A 13825-nucleotide genomic window follows, 5' to 3' on the forward strand; every position below is an offset into this window, starting at 1 on the left:
AGCATTTTCTTTATATTGTGAATATTCAGTAGACCGCCCAGTCCTAATGTGTTGTTTATTTACAAAAAAGTTGTTTGTCAGTTTAAAGGGATAGTTCACCTCGCATCCTATCCAAAGGCGATGCGATTCATGCAATAAGCAATTTGTTCGTTCATACAGAACGTTAGGACAAAACCTCTGATTAACATGGAAAAGATGCCGCGGCGTTGCATCACGTTTGGTTAGGACACGATGTCAGATTGTTCAAACCTGTGTAAATGTATTTGTTCTGAGAAAAAACATGAAGGAAGATATTTGGAAGAATGTCAGTAACCAAAAAGATCCCCTACTGACTCCCATAGTATTTATTTGACCTACTATGGCAGTAAATGGTGGATGAGATCTGTTTGGTTACTGACATTCTTCCAAATATATTTTTCTGTGTTCATCAGAACAAAGAAATGTACACACGTTTGGAACAATCTGAGGGTGAATAAATGATGACTGGATTTTCTTTTTTGGGTGAACTGTCCCTTTAATTCTTATATCGTAGAAAAAAGCCTGACTTTGTGTCCTCTGCATCTTCAGTTATTTGTTTATTCTGTCTGCCTGTCTGATGCCCTGGACCAGAAGCTGTTGGGTAATGTTGATGATGCCATTAGCAAAGTGCAGAAGAGAGGTGATGTACTGTATACCTGCTGCTGTTAGCTGCTGTATACCTGTGCAAGTTAGAAGTCTGTATGATGGTGTTTTAATAATTGTTGAATAATTGTTGTTAAACAGTGTAGCAGAACTAAAATAGAACTGATTTTAGAGTGAACTAATCTTGGTAGCAACAAAACATTGCATTTTATTATAGTGAAAGAAAAGAAAATTGGTGAAACTAAATGACCAATGTGCATTATGTGCCTAGTGAACACACGAAGAGGTCCACACATGACTTTATATTAATTGTGGGCGGCTAAACACAATGTGCACTGTACATCTTAGAGATATTTTTATTTATAATATGTGCAATATAACAGGCAAGCCAAACAGGAAAAATATTGTGGATGCAGATCATTAAAAACTTCCAAATATCGTCTGATATATCGGCCACAGCAATATATCGGCCTATCACTATTTCATTAGATCTTATATGAAGGCCACCTGAAATGTTTGTCCTGCAGATCTGGAAATATAAAAAAATACAGTATATATAATTTTTTTTTTTTAATGAAATATTTTAGTTTAGTTTATACTTTCCGCTAACAGGGATAGTTAACCCGAATTCTTTTTTTATTTGTCTCTTCCCTCTGTGACATAAAAAATGTATTGTGTAAATGTAATGGACTTGTCTAATGTTATTGTAATAATATTAATAAACTTTATGTACATTTTGCTTTATGTAAAAAAAAACTCAGATTGTTCTTTTAAAAAAAATTGCAATACAAAATAATCATCTTGGCAAATTGATAAGTTGTTGTTCATTTTTGTAATTGTTTTGGTGCATTTACACTTTATTCACTTTTATTCTCAATCATGTTCATTGACAGTTTTGGGAAGTGGATTGAGAAACAAAGTACACACCTCATTCGTTACTTTATCTTTGGTCTGTTTACTGCATTGTGACATTGATTTATTTTGTTTTTTAGCCTTGATAATTCTCCACAAGGCCTGAAAGATCACAGGCTTACAGAGTGGCACAATAGGGCTCAGTGAATGGCATACTTTGTCTCCTTCACGTTGACTCTGACATGCTACACAGCTTTTCTTTAAAGAAACCTCCACTCTCCCAAATGTGTGGAAAGTTCCAAAGTCGTGACCTGAGGCGGTACGTGCAACATCGTTGTTATTTCACCCGGCGTTTCATCTGAGAATCGTGAACGTTATTTAAAATTCAGTCAGCGTGCCTGGAGGAGTGAAGCTTGGTCGCTGTAGCAGGACTTTGCTAGCTCTGTCTTAATGTTTTGAGAAGTCTGAAGGCTTGCGGAGAGATTTGGAGTTGCTTTTTTGATCTGCGCCGTCCATGTTAAGACGTGAAGAGTTGGTGTGATGCAGCGGCTCTCGGGTCCCTCAGTATAAGCCGGGAAAAAGAAGAAAAACAGCTGAGCTTGTGTGCTTACGTCCATCGCTACGGGCAAAGCCTGGGAGGCCCGCTGTCTTGTAAATCACCTGATTAACAATAACTTTCTCACCCTCTGCCCACGCCGCAAACGTGCTCTCAGGCGCATACACACTCGTGCATCATCTCTCGTGCCACCTCGTTTCCCTTGCCATTAGAAAAGAGGCAAAACTATAATTAAACCAGCAGTTAAACTGCCCGCATACATTATTGTCTCTTTCACACTTGCTTTTTCACACTCTCACACACAAACATGATTAACTATCTAAAATGTTCTCTTTTAGATCTTGGATGTTTTCTTTTTAAAATAAGAGATTTTACATAGATAGGGAGAATGTTAAACAGATGTAGGAATGTTATAATTTTTGCATTTGGCAGACACGTTTATCCAAAGCGACTGCTTGTGAATATAAGGTCAACATTTAATTATCAACATTTATATATGTTCACGTATTGTGTGAATGCTTTGCTTTAGTACTGCAACATACAGTCCTTTTTATGTAACTGTAAAAGAATACAATATATTTTTTGAGTTTTCAGAAACGTCTGCACTCTGCAGGTGTTAGATCATATCACTGGCACACTGAATACATCGTAATGAGACCGGGAGTATTTGCACTCTTTGTATTCGGAGCAGAATCTAATGCTCACGGCTATTCATATTCTACAGAGAGCTGCTCGGACCACTTTCATCTCTATTGCACAATCCATCAAATGATTAATCCTCTGAAACCTTAAATATATATATATAACAGACGTTTCTTTCTCATCTTTTTTTCTTTTGTCACTTCTTTTGAATGCAAAAATAAACATCATCCTTGAGCTTGTGCGATATATGTTAAACATTTATATTTTTCAACATTTTATGTTATTTTTAATGAATTTTATCTCATATTTATGTAATTTTTATGTCATGAATTCTAAAAGTTTGTTATGAAAATTATCTTTTGGCGGAATTACATTTAATGTTATGTATTGATATGTTAACACTGCGGGATTATACAAAGCATAATTTACCTAGTAATGTAACTTCAACACATCTTTGAAGTCATGCAAACAGTCATGAAACAAGGACTTTCTAAATGCTGGTGATGAATTGATGGTGATGTATAATCTGATTTGTTCATAATCCATCATAAATTAAGCGATTCATTCGGAAGAGCTAATAAACATATATGGATAAACAGTTTTTTTATTATGTAGTGAAGTCATGTACTGTGGTATAAAATGTTCAGCCCATTCCGAGAAACTATTTGACTGATTCTTTAATAACAACTAATAAAACTAACCTCCAGACACGGTTACAAAATAATACTGGGTTATAACCATTAAGATTAGTTTGAAATTCATGTTTAAAATGTTATATCGCCTACAAAGTCATTATTGTAAATATTCTTTTGCCCAGCTGTAATTCATCCTGTTAGTTGTCATGAGTCTGTAAACTGCATGGAGTCTTACACATCTACGGCATATTCTCATCATTCAAAAAAATGAACTGTTTTAAATTGCCGACTCACACAGTGAATTATGGACTCATATGTTTAAAATAAGAATCCCTCATTTTACGAGACCTTTGAGCCACTCCAGGAATGTGACCCCTTTACTCCACATGTTCAAATATAACCACGCAAGTCTTTGTGCTAACCCTCTTTTTCGGAACCTAAATTAAAACCATTTGAAGTGTGTAAAATGTTCTCTCTCTCTTTTTGTTTTGACCGCTCTGACACACTGACTTTCACATTGTTTGTCATTTACCACCATAGTTTATTAATGTTTGTATACGAAGCACAGTGGCAGGAAACATCTGAAACTGTCTGATAATTGCTCATGCATTTATATAAAGTTGAGTTCATTTAACAATACATCTCTGCTTGACATGTTAAGTATTGAACCAACAAGCTCCTATATTTCTATTTCACTTTGTTTGATTCAAATTTGCATCATGCTGTGCCAGGTGCAGAATGGGAGTATGAATACTTCCCCGTTGTTCTTTATTTCCAATATCTTTTATGTAATATTTGCGTGTCTGATCTCAAACCGCTTTATTGGCGCTGTGTACGTGGATAGTCTTCTGCTCTAATGTTTATCCAGAGTTGGTGTGCGTGTCTAGACTGTCAATCTCTTACCTTATTATCAGGCCTGCGCTCTATTTACACGTGTTGTGTCATAACAAGACTTTGATTTGAGCAGAGGAGTGGATAATGAACTCTGAATAAGTGAATGTTTGGATGCGTGCGGGTCGGTTCGACAGCTCAGACTGAAAGCAGAGGTGTGGGTGTGTTTCTAATCTTTAATTGATGTTCTGATGGTGGTTCTGTATATACTTATTATATAGATACAATTATGAAGACATTTAGGAGACATGACGAGGTCCACACATGATGTTATATTAATTGTGTGTGGGTAAACATAGCTTAATATGAATAAAATATAGTCATTTAAACATATTATTGATACTTACCATTAGGGATGCACCGATATGTACATTTTGGTCATCTACAATAACCGATTCTTTAAACTTTTAAACTTCTATGATGAACAAATTAAAGATGTTCTTCCATAGCAATCCATAAAGGGATTCTCAATTGCCACATGTCTAACAGGTCTCAAGATGAAAAGCATTCAGACAGCAGTCGGCTTCAAACAATATGCTTTTGTTCCTATAATTTACACACACATGTCAATACGACAAGATTTTAAATGATCATTTATCGGCTGATACCGATATGGCCAATCATTTATCGTGCATCCCTACTAACCATACAATTTTGGGATCTTATCCTCCTTACACAACCCATTTATCGTGGTCATAATACATCACTAAGTGGCAAATATCTGCTTTACATCTTAGCGGCATTTTATTAATAAAATGCTTATGTGGTGTATGGTGGCCAAACGTGCAGATAATTAAAAACTTCCAAATATCGGTCTATCAGATATACAGATATACTTATCGGAATGCAACACTCTTTGTGTTGTATTTTTGGTGTAATACTTTAACCTCAACTGATTTTTTTGCTTAATATCATTTTTAGTGGTGAAACGTATACCATGAATGTGCTTTGCGTCACTTCGGATGAAAACATGGGACGAATGCAATAATGTAATATATAATTGAAAACAAACAACTAAATAATTATCAGTATTTCACGAGAGATATTACAATGACCGTATTGGCATTAACTAGGAATAGTTCACCCAAAATGAAAATTCGGTCATCATTTACTCATCCTCTGGTTGTTCCAAACCTGTGCAGATTTCTATGTTCTACTAAATATAAAGGAAGATATTTGGAAGAATGTCAGTAACCAAACAGATCTCATCCCTCATTAACTGCTATAGGAAAAATAAATACTATGGGAGTCAATGTGGGTCGAGATCGGTTTTCGTTTCTAACATCCGATTTTCCATTTTTGAGTGATCTATCCCTTTCAACAGAAAGATGTCTCTTTTAGACGGTATGGTTTTTCTGTTTTTGAGGAATGTAGCTTTAAGTAAGGAAAATGTTTTTTTACTCCTGGCCTGAAATGATGTCTCTGTCTGGCGCTGATCATCATATTGAGAGTTGCAATAGAGTTAATGCTACTGTATGTTTTTATTGTTTCTCTTTATTTTTCTCGCATTGTCTCATTTACGTGGTCTCAGAACGACACCACTGTTATGAAGAAACTCAAGATTGACATTTTTGTATTTGATCATGCACGTCAGGAGAAATCATCCTGTTGTTTTTTTCTTGTCTACTGTCAGCGTTTGACAGGAACAAGTTCTTTGATTTTTTTTAAGAGTATTTTGTTTGAACCGTAATCAGTGCTTGTTCGCAGCGGTAGCGCATTTTAAATTCGATCTTTCCTGAGCTCCCACCTTTCAAAACTTCTAATGATGAAACTCATTACTTTCCAAATCTGGGAGCGCTGCAACTCAAGCATTGTACATCCCCCTACACCAGATGCTTTTCAAATATTCTGTACTGTAATATATTTTCAACACTCGAACAGTCGCATCATGTGCATTGCGGATCTAGCTTTTCCTCACTTATTCATTTCATTATCTCTGGTTTCCTATGGTTCACACCGGCTGCTGCAGATACATTCATAGCACTCGGATAACTTTCAGTTTATGTATTTATCAACACTTTTTCTGTTGACGTGTTTGCATGGTTCTGTGATCACAGCTACGGTTTGTTTGGTCTCAGTCTCTGGTGTAGGCAAAGAAATGTTCCTAACGTGGGGGCAACTTTCATGCCGACTGGGAATGGATTGAGGCTGTTACTGCTAGATAAGACATATACACTTCAGCATGGGCGTGTGTTTGCAGTCTTTTGGAGTTTCAGGATCAGGTTTTAATGTGAAAGAGGCAGGTGGGTGTCAGATTTACTTCCGTCTCCTTTGGTGGCAAGCAAACGGAGGTGGAATATTTTTGATGATGCTTTATTATGATGCTGGGGGCTTATCCACAGTAGCTCTCAAACGTGGGCTCTCTTGGTGTAAAACTGTCCCACGGAGATCCGATCCATTTACTCCGTTTGCGTAAATCACTTGAGGCATTAAGGACCGATAAAAGGAAAATCTTAGGGTAAAACTAAATATAGATAGTAAAATAAATATTTTTTACTTTGTATAAAGTTGATCTTAATAATAATAAAAAAATGTGCTTTCTCAATTAAAGTCTAGGAAATCTAGTAAATAAAGTATACTTTTTAATGCTATATTTATCTAACAAATGGATCTAGCAAATGCAGTAAATTTTTTTATTTTTTATTGTTGTTTCATTAATATTCCCATATATTTCACAAATGTGTCAAAGAAACAAGAATGTCTTTCAGTTTTACCCCAATAGAGGAGTTAATTTGTAAAAACAAAACAAAAATGTTGAAAATGTATTGTGCATTCCAAATAATATCAATCAAACTGTTGGGTTGTTTTGATTGAGCAATAATAACTAAAAAAAGTACAGCTAACACAATAAAAAAAAACAAATCATTTTTGCAAATAAACTCTTCAGTTTATAAAGTAGACAAAGTTATGATGTTAAGTCTATTCTTGCCTGCCACCTAAACTTCATTTGACACCCCTGGTGTAAAATACCCACCCCTGAACTCTCCATCCCTCAAATGCTTTGTGTTTTACCCATTCACAGATCTAGATTAAAAATCAGTGAATCCTGTCTGAAATCATTCCTCAACTGCTTTCCTTCCCCCCTCATATTTACCAGACAAAAGGACAAAAGCAGAGAGAGAAAAGAATAGGGCCAGAGAGAGCTTGGATTCTAAAAAAGTGGGGAAGAAAAACAAAATTTTGTGGAGCGTTGCCCCCCTCTCAAGGCCATGCTCTTTTGGCATTTTGGATGGGTGGAGTCTCTCTCTCTCTCTCTCTCTTTCCACTCCAGCTGCGTCTGTCTGTCAGCCCCTCCCCCTCGTCTGACCCCTGTCTGCATAGATGCTCACTGAGGAGAACAAGAGTACAAAACTCTGCGCTGTGAACACGGTACAACCGCCTTCTGGGAACAATCTATTCACTCACACCCTACTCACCCTCTCAACACCCTTTAACCCCCCCACTCAGGGGTTTTGTTCCCGCACCGGGCAACTTTTTTTTCTGCACTCTCCGTGTGCGAGCTGTTTTGTTGTTTCTGTTTTTCGTCTCATCTTTCGAATTCCTGATTTTATTAAAGGGCTATTTCTTAACACATTGGACTGTCAAGAGCATCTCTCAGAATCCTTTTGAAATCATTATAGGCACCGACGCATGCAGCATCCTCACTCGGCGAAGGCGGGTCTTTCTCTCCCTGAGTGGATTGCGAGCATGTGTTAGAGCGTGTGTGAGAAGGAGAGAGAGAGAGAACACGCAGGGAGACGAGAGACAGAGTGTATTCGCGCATGTGACCGTCGGGAAAGGATGGCTCTGTGGCTCTGAGCTGCCTCGGCTCTCACAGGACGTACTCGCATAGTAAGGAACGAAAGATTGGCTGACAAAAAAATCACTCACAAGAGAATACTATTCTCCTCGCGTTTTCCCAGAGGCTAAACCAAACAGGATTTCCATGATGCCGGCTGAAGTGAAGCAGGTCAGTTTTACGATTCACTTGCCTCCGCTATGGCTTTTTACTCTCTTGTGTTATTTTTGTAATCGCTTATAGCTTTTTTACATTTTCCAGCTAGTTTAATGCTTTGGTTTAGTTGAATATGAAGTTTCCCCGCTTGTCCAAGATCGTGCTTTCATTCTTTTATATTCCCGAAATATAGTCTGTTTTGATAAAAGGTATCAATGATTTTCCTGCATGCAGAATACTGAGTAATATTATTGTGGCCACATGCTACATACTGTCAATAGTCATTCTGATCGATTTTATGTAGAGCGTTCAGTATAGATCTCTTTCGGAAAGACAATCTTTATTCACTTGTAATTCAGATTCAGTCAAGAGTGTAGTATAGCTGTCAAAACATCAAGCAGCACGCACAATGCATCTGACAGTTAAGCTGATGTCCTGTGCAAGGATAAAAGCAGGATTCTTCCAGGATGTGAACAGGAAAACATGGATTGTGTTGTCATCATTTAATGATATGTTTGAAGTTGCTCCTTGATTAAAATCCGGAATAGTTATTTTAGTGCCTTGTGGACATCCTCCCTTCCTGCCCCGCGCTGGACTCATCAGTGGTCACCAATTATTTGTTCCCTTTGTTTTTGAGCTGCCACATTGCCTGGCAAAGCAATGAGGAGATCAAAGGAATGTGCTTTATATCTCTGTTTGTCCTAGTTCTGGGATTTTCCAAAGACATCTTCCCGTAAGAGCGCTGTGTCATCCACTGCCTGATTATGCCAGTTTAGACAGTTATTATGCATACGTTGCTGATTTTTAACAAAGATGGGATGGTTATGAAAGAAAACAAGAGTACGCTAATGGATTTCTGACAGCGTTGAGTTAAAACAAACTGAAAATTCCTTGTTGTGGAAAGACATTCTGACAAGCATCTGCTTGGCACCGTTAGTCTGTTAACGGTCGTCTCACGGATGACTGGCACACAATCTATAGTGGCAGTTTATTCAAGAGTAAACCCCCCCAATGCACACATTAAGCAAAACAAAGTCTGAAGGCACAGAATTTGTAGCGTCTCTGTCCAGAAACCCCCCACAGGACGGACATTCCTGTCATTCTGAGAGGTTTGTTGACGCTATATCTAACCTCAGCAAACCTTCATACCCAGCAGAGCGTTCCTTAAGATTGGCACCTGCTCTGTGAGGTCAGAAGTGTCACAGGACGGCGTGAAGATCAAGAAGATCTGCTTTCTATGCTGTGCAGTTCATGTTGTTGTCTTTCATTATGGTGGTCAGATTAAGCTTGTTAGTGAGAAGTAGACTGAGAGAATGTGACAGAGGGTTTTCAATTGCAGGGTCATGACAAATGAGGTCAGCGGATAAGGAGATTATTATGACCTGTATCTTATTTATGATATATTTTATGAATATATTATTGTTATACACAATAATATATTATTTATATATATATACACATGTTATATGAAATATGTTATGAATCTTCTGTTTGAGGATTAAACAATTATATGATGTGTACAATAACGGGATATAAAAGAATCAGTATCAGAAAGAGCTTTATTGCCAAGTGTGCTTGGACACACAAGGAATTTGTCTTGGTGACAGAAGCTTCCAGTGCACATACAGGTTCAAAAAAGTGACAAGGCACGGGTAACAAAACGTTAAAAATAAATATGTTAGAGACAATACACATTTGACAAAAGGACAATCTTAGACAAAGATCATCATTTACTAATTTCAAACCTGCGTGATTTTTGTTCTTCAGCAGAACCCAAAAGAAGATATTTTAAAGGATGTTGTTAACCGAACAACAGTGGTACCCATTGACTTGCATTGGTTTTGTGTCAATACAATGGAAGTGAATGGGTACAGCCATTGTTTGGTTACTAACATTCCGTAAAATATCAAATTTTGTGTTCTGCAGAAGAAAGAACATAATACAAGTTTGAATTCACAATTAGGTGTGTAAATATTGATAGAACTTTCACTTTTGCGTGAACTATCTCTTTAATGTGACAACACAGTTGTTGCAAAAGGCAAACTTCTCTGTCCCGTATTCATCCATTTGGTTACATTAAATTGGATGCCAAACTATATTTGATATAGAAGAAAAAAGACATGGACTTTTTAGATACAGTATAAAGGTCTATTCACACAAGACCCGCTGTAGCATTCAAAACATTGCTTTCATTTCTTTTTATATATTTTGCAGTGCTACGAAGTTAGCAACAGATAGCTTGTGGATGCCCTTCATGTATATTGCACATTTGTAAAAAAAATTGAAATGCATTCATGTTTACACGTGAAATCTTGTGAGGAAATGCTTGCAATGCCTTTTCTTAACCGACATCCACTTTGGCTGCTTTACAGTGACTTCAAGTCCAGCAAAGATTACCGTCCTCAGCCCTCAATTACCGTGGGGCTGAATCAGCCTGCCCAAATCCGCCTGCGTTAAATATAAACGTCTGATACTTCAGTCGAGGGTGGCAGGCAGCAGCGCCATTACTGCAAAAGAGATTTAGCCTCATCGCCTGTAGATAGAAAATGTATTTCTCATTTCAAGCAGCCATTCATATTTCATTTAGGCTTAGACTGCTGAAGTTGTATGGTTGGCTCCAGAGTGATTATTTCAGTTTCGCATGCACATTTCTCAAAGTTATTTCACACTTTTGTAGGACAAATTGGGTGTGTAGACTCTGGTGAACTGCTTTAACCCCCATTAGCTCTGTGGTTCTTTTCAATTCCTTTTCATTCACCCTCCTGTCTTGCTTTTCTAACAGATTCGCCATTCACTGTACCATGATGTGAATTGGTATTTAAAGACAAATTAGAGCAGAAGAAGCTGGATTATGGTTGGATGGTTCTGAAAAGGTCAATGACCCAAAGATTTCTGGGGAATGGTGCTGGTGGTGCTTTAGGCCCCCAGGGGGAGTCTGACTGCTGTGAGTTTAAGCCAGACTATCCGGTCCGTTGGGCGGGGACGGTGTGTGAGGGCATGATGAAGGGGTTCAGATATCTCGGTTGCAGCTGTGATGCCCATATCAGGGCATTCCAGAATCTCTGGCATGCTAAAACAAAGATCTACTTCACCTCTTGAGGTTGAGTGGGTGTCAGGGCTGTAGAAGAGGTGATGGTTTCAAAATAACAGCTGGACCCACAAGCACTCATCTTGGCTAAATATCATACTGACGTACAAACCTTTCTGATCCCATAGCCCTGTTAACTATTGCAGAAGGCATACCTGAAAAATAGATGTGTGATTTTGGATTAGCAGTCCAAGCTTGGATTGTGATGGCTCTCGGGAACCTATGTGCACCGGACATGCCATGAAATCTTGGCATGATATCAGGAGGTCCGTCACATTGAGTTGTCCAGTAACCCATTTGGCATTCTGACAGCGTGCTCGATATAGACTCGCCTGCGTTTTCTCACGCAACACACCCGCACAGTGTCACCATCTGACCCCTCCATAACACTCCTGTCAAACTGCCTGTGCTTCTTGGCCTCTCACTCAATCTTTTTCAGTCAGACACCCTCTTACTTGAATGTCTGTTCTGTCACGTAAGCTGTTTCTGAATGTGTTAATGGAGAAGCTGAATCTCTATTAGCACAAATTGTTTAGCATACATTCTCCTCCATGGGTCTGTTGTATTTATGTCTCATAAAGCATTGTTCATTTACTGTTATGGCAATGAATTGTGTTTATGAATAATTTTTCTGAATAATTCGAAAATATGAATAATTTTTGTGTTCAAAACACACCTCACACATTTAAGTATACAACTTCAGATAAATATGTTTCTCAAGTGCACTTTGAATTGCTTCGTGGATTTAAACAGAATCATAAAACCCACCACCAAAAAAGGAATATTTTGCAGCTTGCTCTTTTCCCGCTGAAGCATTGCATGGCAGGGAAGCCAGCAGTCCTCTCTCTCACACACAGGGGCACCGCTGTGCTTTTCCCATGCCTGTTTACTCAGCCCCTGTGTTCTGTTTGTTTGGTAATGTTTCCTTTCCTCTGCCTTGTTAGGTGGACCATCCCTCCTGTAGCTCTCAATCTATTTGTATGGAAGCTGGTGAAAAAAGCATAGTAGTTTAGATTAGACTGATAACACCCGAACAATCCTGTCTGTAAACATAAAGGGCAGGAGGGCAGAAGCTGATCACGAACCAGACACTGCGTGTGTGTCCAGGAGGATAACAAGTGACGACACAGTATTAGAGGGAATAGCCCCAGACCGCTATCTCACCCTGGCTTTTCCTATATTCAGCTCTCGTGTATCTCTCCTCATCTCTAGGGGATAGATCGATGAAGAATGCATCAGAAGATTGTTTTCTGTGTGGGTGTATGTGTGTTTTTAAGAAAAACTACGTACTGTATCAGAATCATCTAGTGGATATTTGTCATCATTTACTCATCCTCTTTCAAACCTGTAAGACTTACTTTCTTCTACAGAACACAATTTCTTTTTAGAATGTAGTTAACTGGCACCCATTGACTTGCATTGGATTTGTGGCCGTACAATAGAAGTGATAGGGCGCCAATGATGTTCCGTTACCAATATTCTTCAAAATATCTTTTCTGCAGAAGAAAGAAAGTGAAACGGGTTTGAAATGACAAGAGGCTGAGTAAATGATGACAGAATCGTCTATTTTGGGTGAACTATAAGAAAACATTGTGTTATAAGGCAGGTTTTAGGTTCTTTTGAGCAAAATCAGCCACATTACTTGCGTCATTCAGTATTTAAGTCTTGTGTACAGCTGTATAGAACACATTGGAATGTAAGAAGAGACAAGGCTTAAGATGCATTTTTGCATTGTTTTGGACTATTACTTTGACATTTATTGACGGTTGATGTCCATATGTCAACTGTGGTGGTAGTGCTGTAGAGTAGAGATGATAAATTTAAAGGTGCACATCTTTCTAGAGGGTTTAAGTATGTAAAGCTCAAAACTAGTAGATCTTATAAATCAACTAGTCAGTTGTTGACCGTCTTGACCTCTCTGTAGTGTGTGTGTGTGTGTGTGTGTGTGAGAGAGAGAGAGAGAGAGAAATGAGTGAGATGTAAACTGTATCAAAGTCAAAGAGTGCATTTGTGTACAAAAGTGCATGTCTGAAGCAGTATTGGTGTTTTTATATAAATAACGGCTGAGATTGGCTGGGGGGCATTCAATGTGGCCATAGGAAAAGACAGAAAGGTGCATATGTGACACTTTTGCTTGGTATGCCATGGTAACAGAAATTGATGAAGAGCCCTCTGCCCCAGATCTCATGATTAATGACACTGGCCCACTGGATGCTGGCGGATAGCATTGTACCACTGTGTGTTTGCTTTTGTTTCATTAGTTCACTGAGAGAGCGGGAGTCTTTTCTGGTCGTCAACAGAAATACACACGCATACAGTCTAGCCTGGGAGCCCAAGCACGCGTGCGAGCGAGAGGATAAAGAATTATCTACTTGTGAAAGAGACACTGACATTGACACCAGAATAGATTTGATATTTTTATCCATATTGCAATATTTATACAGCAGAGCTGCTGCTAAGGGTAGATATGCTGTATATACTGTAAACCGCTTTGGTGAATGTGTTTCACTCAGAAATCCTCTCAGACACATTGAAACCATTGGAAATGCCTCAGATTGATGGACTGGCTGCTTGCAGTCCTTTAAAGGCACTGTCCCATCATTGGC

The 13825-nt window shown here is 38.3% G+C and overlaps 1 protein-coding gene across 10 annotated transcripts in view; it reads left to right on the forward strand.

The window, feature by feature from the left end:
- Nucleotides 1–13825, forward strand: part of arvcfb (ARVCF delta catenin family member b) — a gene marked incomplete at its 5' end in the record, with an annotated part of 157619 nt that overhangs the window by 67790 nt on the left and 76004 nt on the right. For 2 of the 10 annotated variants that reach the window (XM_079486518.1, XM_079486523.1), the window contains one exon: nucleotides 7899–8146. The exons of 5 other annotated variants lie outside the window; for them this stretch is intronic. In XM_079486518.1, the coding sequence (XP_079342644.1) occupies nucleotides 8123–8146 (24 nt within the window). Of the gene's footprint in view, nucleotides 1–7896; nucleotides 8147–13825 lie in introns of those variants that run through there. 3 more of the 10 variants (XM_079486515.1, XM_079486519.1, XM_079486517.1) reach the window with 3 other exon arrangements.

This window comes from Barbatula barbatula (assembly GCF_947034865.1).
Source record: "Barbatula barbatula genome assembly, chromosome: 2".
In the NCBI taxonomy this organism is placed as follows: domain Eukaryota; kingdom Metazoa; phylum Chordata; class Actinopteri; order Cypriniformes; family Nemacheilidae; genus Barbatula; species Barbatula barbatula.